Raw genomic sequence first — 8,902 nt, 5'->3', positions numbered from 1 at the left:
ACCACCATTCACGTGTACATCTATTATACTTTTTTCTTTTTGGATAAATAAAATCACAAAAAAGTAAAATCTTTATAACAATTTTTTTATATTATATTAAAAATGATTCGTTTGAACTTTTTGTCCTTTTAAAAGGCTTTACATAAAATCATCTTTTCATCATTTTTCTCAAATTGTTATTTAATTTTTTAAGAATTGGGGTTCTTAATTTAAGGATTATAATTTGTTCAGGTATAGAATTATTATTTCTTCCATGTTGGTACTGTAGGATGCTGGTTATCCAAATACTTACGGAAATTAAAAAATTTACAATTTTTCTTACCCAATTAAAATACTTTCTACTTTGGAGAAATATGAAGTTATTGTAGTTACAAATTAGGACTCTCAATCAAAAGTCCAAATAAAATAAAGTTGTTTTTTTTTACTAGTAAAGTTCTTCTCCATATATAAAAAAAAAAAAATCTAGTTTGACTTGACACAAAGTTTTCTAAAAAATAAGATTTTTCAATCTTGTGGTCCTAAATTAAAATTATATTAAATGTATCAAAATGCTTGTTAATCTTGTGGCATTAAACATGTCATGTGAAAAGTTGAAATTAAAGTGTAGCGAAAAAAAAAAAATTATTCTTTTTTAAACAAGCTAAAAATAAAAATAGGTCTTTTTAAAAAAAAACAAAGGGGTATAATAATACGCGGTTAATAGAAATAGTGTGTTTTGTAAATTTTGTTTTTGGTCCATTAATGCTAATTTCGATATTGGCCGGTGTGATGTATGAGTATGTTTAATTTTTTCAATTAATTTGAGATTTATAATATTGATACTTTACTCCTTTATTTAATATTCATAACAAAAAATTTCATTGTGTTTCGTCTCATAGGTGAACATTGGTGTGTTGCTTGTTGAATTTTGACTTCGACACTCGATCCATTAATTTGGATTTCGACCTCAAATTAAGACCCAACTTTCAAATCAGAATTCGATCTCAATAATTAATAATTGATGCGAGACATAAAATTTGACTTTTAGATTGAAATTTTGACCGCAACTTTCGAATTGTGATTCAACCACACCTGATTCGAAACCTAAATTTCAAACTGAGATTTAAATATTTTTTAGAAAAACAAAAATTTAAATTTCATGTGTGTGGGGGGAGGGGGGGTGGAGGGGTTGTGGTAAAAAAATAAAAAATTTGAAAATATTTTTCAAAAATAAACTTTTAAATTATTTTTTTTTGGGATTGGGGGCATGTTAAGGGGTCGGGGTAGGGTGGAATGAAAAATATTATTTTTAAAATTTGAAAATATTTTTCAAAAACAAACTTTTAAATTTTTTTTTGAGGGGGCTGGTGGGGTCGGGGGTAGGGGTGGGGTGGGGTAAAATATTAAAAAATTGAAAATGAAAATAATTTTTAAAAACAAACTTTAAATGATTTTTTGGGGGGTGGGGGTGGGGGTGGGGCAAGGGCTGGTAGGGGGCGATCGGGGTAGGGGTGGGGTGGGATGAAAAAAATAAAATTTTGAAATTGAAATATTTTTTAAAAAATAAACTTTAATTTTATTTTTATTTTTATTTTTTTGGCAGGGGGTGGTATGGGGTTGGGGTAAGTGTGGGTCGAAGAAAATGAAAATTTGAAATTTTTAATTTTTTTTCAAAAACAAACTTTTAAAAATTTTGTAGTGGGTGAGGGTAGGGGTAGTCAGGGGTTGGGTAGAGTAAAAAAATTGAAAATTTTAAAATTTGAACTATTTTTCGAAAATGAAATTTTAAGTTGTTAACTTTTTTTGTTGGAGGTGGTTTGGGGGTAGGGGCGGGGAGGGACAAAATAAATTGATTTTTTTAAGAAAAGGAATTTTAAAATTTTAATTTTTTTTTTGAATGGAGAAGGTCGGGAGTACGGGGTGGAATTAGAAAAAAATTGTAATTTGAGGCTGAAGCTGAAGGGGAGTTTTGTACTTTAGAATTCTTTACTACTTTCTTTTACTATAATGTTTATTTTATTCCCCATTCATCTTTACTTATCCGCTATTCTAAAAATAGTGGTTGTCGCGCCCCTTTTTTTTCGTAAAAACGGACTTTCCTTTCGGATGTACGACCTAACAACTCTTTTGGGTTGGATTGAAGAGTCGTCACCTAATGAATTAAGGCGCGTTAGGGCACCTATCTAACCTAGTTATATCTAACTAAGGTCAACGAACCAGAGATCAGGGTAAGGGTTCAAATTACCTTGAGGGGAAGGTGTTAGGCATCCCTCGAGGTCCACAAATGTGGGTCCCAGCCATATCTCATGCAATTTATGTGGGGGGTTACAAGTAGCAAGTATGGTCACGTCATTTATTTAGGTTATTTAACTTAAACCTGCTTACTAAGTGATAACATAATATTTAACAATTAAGATTACTTCATTTAATTAATTAAACATGCAAAACTAGGTGATAACATAATATTTAACAATTAAGAGCGTTTTAGTTATTTTAATTAATTAGTTAAACATGCAAGACTAAGTGATAACATAGTAACAAATAAACATTAAGCAATTAATAAAGAGATAAGCGAGGAGACAGAAATTACACAAATAGATAAGCAAACAATTTTTATTTTATTTAAGCTACCCCAAACATTATAATTATAAACAAATAAAGGGACAAAAGGAAAGGGAGACTCTAAAGGACTTTACGGATCAACACTCGACTTTTTTTTTCTTTTTTTTTATAGGCTTTCGTGTAGGGACAGACAAAACCAAGGTTTGTCACTTTGAGCCTGAGTCGATGTCATCATATCCGTAGGGCCTAAACTACCCCTACCCCACCTTCCATATGCATAACGTCCTAGAAGGTACCTATCGTCCCCGCTTAAGGTCCAAGAGGCATTGGACTATTGTTGAAGGTTTTAGACTAAAAATAAAATAAAGGCTCCTAATTAGGCCCACCTAGACACCAAGTCAAACAAATAGGACGAGCATTTAGCACACACATCTCATGTTGGCCTCTAGATTAAATTATTAACATGCTAGCAAACACAAGTAAGGTGAAAAGGTCGCATGCTGAGTGTGTGGCATACAAATACATAGACATACATTATAGCAATTTATTTTTTGAATTTCAGAGGGGCATAAAAATATTAAGGGCAGGAAAGTATTAACTGATTTTAAAAGAGTGACATAACAGTGATTTATGATGCAGTTTGAGATTTTACAACATTTGACTCCGTAGCAAATCTGTTATTATGATCTTTGTTGAAGATTGTAGCTTGATTGTTGTGAATTTTTGAGACCCTCTCAAAAATTCTACCCCAGTCTTGATTTGTGCAGAAAATGCTCGTTTGAAGAAATTTTTGAGACCCTCTCAAAAATTCTGCCCCAGTTACTAATTTGTGAGAATAAATTCTTTTGATAGAAATTTTCGAGACCCTCTCAAAAATTCTGCCCAGTTACACAATGAAATGGGGGAAAATGAAAATTTTACTAAGATAAAGACCGAACTCCATAGGAGCGCCTACGTATCCCCTCTTAAACAGGAATCAGGTCTGACGTAGTTCCAAATACAGAGTAAAAGAGCATGAAACAAACTCAGATGTAATATCCATTCACAATGTCTGAGTTGATAGGTTTGGGCCAAACTTCTCCATCCATTTCTGCAAGTATGAGGGCTCCGCTTGTCAATACCCGAGATACTATGTATGGACCTTGCCAGTTTGGTGAGAATTTACCCTTTGCTTCATCTTGATTTGGGAAAATCCGCTTCAAAATCAGTTGCCCATGTGAGAAATGTCTGGGTCTAACCTTCTTGTTGAAAGCTCTGGCCATTCTATTTTGATAGAGTTGGCCATGACAGACAGCGTTAATCCTTTCCGTCTATTAATGTCAGATTCTCCAACCACCCTTGTATCCATTTAGCATCACTCAACTCCGCTTCTTGAATAATCCTTAAAGATGGTATCTCTACCTCAGCAGGTATCACAACTTCATTACCATATACTAGAAAATAAGGTGTGGCTCTAGTAGAAGTTCTGATGGTAGTACGATATCCCAACAATGCAAATGGTAGCTTTTCATGCCAGTGTCTGTGATTGTCGATCATCTTGCGCAATATCCTCTTGATATTTGTATATGCAGCCTCGACCGCTCTGTTCATTTGTGGTCTACATGCTGTAGAATTTTGATGATTGATCTTGAACTTCTCACACAATGATCTCATCAAATCACTATTTAAGTTGGTTCCGTTATCAATGATGATTGACTCAGGAATCCCGAACCTACAGATAATATTATTTTTGACAAAGTCATTCACAACCTTCTTTGTCACTGATTTGTGAGATGTGGCTTCGACCCATTTGGTGAAGTAGTCGATTGCAACTAGAATGAATCTATGTCCATTGGATGTTGCTGGCTTGATTGGACCAATGACGTCCATTCCCCAAGCTGCAAAGGGCCAATGCGAACTAGTACATGGAGTTCGTTGGGAGGAACTCAGATCATATCTGCATGAGTCTGACATTGATGACATTTTTTAACATAGTGAATACAGTCTGTCTCCATAGTTAGCCAGAAATATCCCGATCTTAGGATCTTCTTTGCCAATGTAAAACCGTTCATGTGAGGACCACATATTCCTGCATGTATCTCTTCAATCAGTTTGCTAGCTTCTCCAGCTTCGACGCACCTTAGCAATCACAAATCAGGAGTCCTCCTATAAAGGATTTCTCCACTTAGAAAGATCTGATTCGCTAACCTCTGAATTGTACGCTTTTGTACACTTGTTGCATCCTCTGTATACTCACCGCTCTTCAAATATCCTCGAATGTCATTGTACCAAGGCTTTCCATCAGTCTCTTCCTCAACATGAAAACAGTATGATGGTTGCTCGTATATGTGGATGTGAATAGGATCAATGTAATTATGATCGGGATGTTGAATCATGGAAGACAAAGTGGCTAAGGCATCTACGAATTCATTCTGGATCCTTGGCACATGTTTGAATTCTACCTTGACGAACCTTTTGCACAACCTATGCACGCACTCCAAGTATGGTAACAACTTTCGATTCTTGGTATCCCATTCACATCGGACCTAATAAATCAATATGTCTGAATCTCTTATTATCAGCATTTCCTGGATATCCAAGTTGATAGTACGTCGGAGCCCCAATATGCAAGCTTCATATTCAGCCATATTATTTGAGCAAAGGAATCTGAGTTTCACCGATATCGGATAATGTTTCCCAGTTGGCGAGATCTAAATAGCTCCGATGTCGGATCCGTTCAAATTCTTAGCTCCATCAAAGAACATCCTCCAACCATCATATTCTTCAGAGATGTCTTCCCCCACGAAAGTTACTTCCTCGTCCGGGAAATAAGTCTTCAATGGTCTATAATCATCATCTACAGGGTTTTCCGCCATATGATCTGCTAATGCTTGTGCCTTCACTGCTTTTTGTGTAACATACACTAAGTCAAACTCGCTCAATAGTATCTGCCATTTAGCCAATTTACCTGTAGGCATGGACTTTTGAAAGATATACTTCAGAGGATCTATCCTTGAAATCAGATAAGTAGTGTGCGAGGAGAGGTAGTGTCGCAGTTTCTGGGCGACCCAAGTTAGAGCACAACAGGTATGTTCCAATAGAGAGTATCGAGCCTCATATGATGTAAACTTCTTGCTCATGCAATATATCGCCTGCTCATTCTTTCCAGTCTCATCATGTTACCCCAAAATACAGATGAAAGCATTATCCAGCATCGATATGTATAATAACAATGGTCTACCAGATTTCGGTGGAGCCAACACAGGAGGATTGGACAAGTAATCTTTGATTTTGTCAAATGCTCGTTGACATTCATTTGTTCCATTTCACCGCAGCATCCTTCTTCAACAACTTGAAAATAGGCTCGCAAATAACAGTAGACTGTACTATGAAACGACTGATGTAATTGAGTCATCCCAAGAAACTCATTACCTTCTTCTTACTCTTCGGCGGAGGTAAATCACGAATGGATTTTTGATGGATCCAATTCTATACCCCGACGGCTGACAATGAAACCAGAAGCTTTCCAGCAGGAACCCAAAAGACACACTTTGCAGGATTCAACTTCAAGTTATACTTGCGTAGTCTGGAAAAGAACTTTTGCAGATCATCCAGATGATTTTAACCCTTCTTTGATTTGATGATGACGTCATTCACATAAACTTCAATTTCCTTGTGGATCATGTCGTGAAATAGGGTGGTCATTGCCCTCATGTATGTAGCACTAGCATTCTTTAACCTGAAAGGCATTACCTTGTAGTTGTAGCCACCCCACGGTGTGATGAAAGTAGTCTTCTCATCATCGTCCTTATGCATCTCAATTTGATGATAGCCGGCAAAGCAATCCACGAATGATTGTGTTTCATGCTTAGCATAGTTGTCAATCAAGATGTGTATGTTGGGCAATGGAAAAGTTATCCTTGGGACTAGCTTTGTTGAGATCCCGATAATCCACACAAACTCTAACCTTTTCGTCTTTCTTGGGCACTGGAACGACATTTGCAAGCCAGGTTGGGTACTCTGTCACTTGAAGGATTCCAACATCTAATTGCTTCGATATTTCTTCTTTGATTTTCAAACTCAACTCAGACTTGTATTTTCTCAGTTTCTGCTTCACAGGAGGACAAGCTGGATCAATAGGCAATAAATGAGCTACGATTGAAGTGCTTTGCCCTGTCATGTCTTCATAGGACCAAGCGAAGATATCCTTATTCTCCATGAGACACTCGGTATACTCTTTCTTGTCATCTTCCATCATATGGATGCTTACTCGGGTTGTGTCACTTCTAAATTTCCCAGATTTACTACCTCTGTTTCCACTAAGTTTGGATTGGGCTTCTCCTCGAATTCCTCAACCTTTCTAATTAACTCTTCGGGACTTCAATCTCCTCGAACTCTTCTAAATCATTAATGTTAAGCTGTGCAGTCTCATTATATGCCATAGTCTTAGATTCAACATTTTTATAACAGATTTTGCTGGAAGAAAGAATAACGCACAAATAAATATAAGACATTAAATAGATGGGAAAAGAACTTTATTTATTAAAACTCAAGAGTTTCATAATACTAGCATTTGAAAACAATAACAGAGAACTGGAATTAAAAAATGTTTATTGAAAACATTTAAAATTTGATAGAAAAACTTCTTCCAAAGCTACCCAGATGCCCGACGAGGTCTGGATGGAGTTGAGGTCCAAATGTTGATGTTGATCTTCGCTTCACTGCTTCCTCTAGGGTCCACTTTCTCCTCCTCGTTGATCACGACATTGCAAACTTTCCCTTCCTCCTTGGTCAGAGACAAACCTCTTATGTCTTCTGGAAGCTTGTCAATGACGCCACCCATGAAACCTGCTGATAGAAATGATTGCTGCAACGATGGTATGGGTTTCTTCAATGGATTGTAGTACCCATTTATGGGTGGTTGCCAATCTAGCCACTCTTCCATAGTATATTTGTATCCCAAGCCGAAAGTGGTTGAATGACGAACGGGTTATATAGGTTCAACTATTCCTTGTAGATTGGCTCCCAAACCTTTCCCGAGCTCGAAACCAAACTAGGTCATCATATCTATGATCTTCTGGCTAAACCAAAGTTGCACTTCAATGTTGCCAACAAACTCAACTGTATGGTACATCTCATCATCTAGATGACCCCTTCCTTCTATCGCATATACAAGATGTCCTCTTTCTCCATGGACTACAACCTCTTCATAATCCCATTCAAATTTCAAGCATTGATGAAGAGTATAGGGAACGACTCCAGCCATATGAATCCAAGGACGACCCAGCAGTAGGTTATATGAAGATGGGATGTCCAAGACCTGGAGGGCTATTAGGAAGGTCGCAGGACCAACGAGCATGTCCAAGGTTATTTCCCCAATGGTACCCCTCTGAGAGCCATCAAATGCTCTCACATTCATCCTCAAGGTCTGGATCTTTGCACTATCCACGCCCATCCCTGTTAACGTGCTCAGAGGGCAAATATTCAAACCAGAACCTGAATCGACCAAAGCTTTGGTGATAATCTTGTCCTAATATTGAGCTGAAATGTGCAGAGCCTTATTGTGGGTTGTTCCTTCTAGTGGCAACTCATCTTCGTGAAAAGATATTTTGTATGGCTCAAAAACCTGCCCGACCATTTGGGCTACCTCTTCATGAGTTATGCTAGATGGGACATAGGTTTCACCCAGGACCTTCAAAAGAGCGCTCCAATGAGTTTCAGAAGATTGCAGCAATGACAGGATTGATATTTGGGACGGGATTTTACTCAATTGCTTAACAATAGAGTACTCTTTAGCTTGCACCTTCTTCCAGATACCTTGATCTTCAAGCTCTATAATTGGTGCCTTGGATTTACTGGAGCTACCCTGAACCAAATTTTTGGAAGTATAAATTCTTCTAGATCTAGTCACTCATGCTGCAGTGTCTGTTTCTTCCACTTTTTCCTTTCCCTTTCCATAATCCCATGGGACAACATGGGTATCAAATTGGAGAGGGGGAGGTGCTCTGAGGACTGTGAATGGGGGCTTGGGGATGGCGACCTCAACCTCAAACGGAGCACGCCTTTGCACTACCATTGGAGTCTGGGCGGTAACAGTCATTGCTTCTTCTACCTCAAGGACCCAAATGGATTTCTCTCAATCTGAGGTATCATCAATTTCTACCATGTTGACCTGATGGTTAGGCAGAGGGTTGTTTGCAAGATTTGGTGTCGGATCTTTGAGTTGTATGACCTTTGTATCAATCAACATTTGAACCTTATCTTTCAGGGCTCTGCAAACTTCGATAGTGTGACCTTTCATCCCAGAATGGTAGGCACAAACCTTGTTAGGGTCATACCATTTTGTGCAGACATCCACAGACAATGCAGGAACTGGGGTGAC

The 8,902-nt window shown here is 37.5% G+C and overlaps 1 protein-coding gene across 1 annotated transcript; it reads right to left on the bottom strand.

The window, feature by feature from the left end:
• Positions 1 to 3,837: 3,837 nt before the first annotated feature.
• Positions 3,838 to 4,916, bottom strand: LOC125837594 (uncharacterized). Its single transcript, XM_049516684.1, has 3 exons — positions 4,729 to 4,916; positions 4,523 to 4,659; positions 3,838 to 4,418 (listed from the first exon to the last, which is right to left on the bottom strand). The coding sequence occupies exons 1-3, from the start codon at positions 4,914 to 4,916 to the stop codon at positions 3,838 to 3,840; spliced, it is 906 nt and encodes a 301-aa protein (XP_049372641.1).
• Between the last annotated feature and the right edge of the window lie 3,986 nt (positions 4,917 to 8,902).

This window comes from Solanum verrucosum, unplaced genomic scaffold, assembly GCF_900185275.1.
Source record: "Solanum verrucosum unplaced genomic scaffold, falcon-dt-bn FXZP01000263.1, whole genome shotgun sequence".
Taxonomy (NCBI): domain Eukaryota; kingdom Viridiplantae; phylum Streptophyta; class Magnoliopsida; order Solanales; family Solanaceae; genus Solanum; species Solanum verrucosum.
The sequence above is the reverse complement of the archived record's forward strand: the minus strand, read 5'-3'. Positions and strand labels throughout refer to the sequence as shown.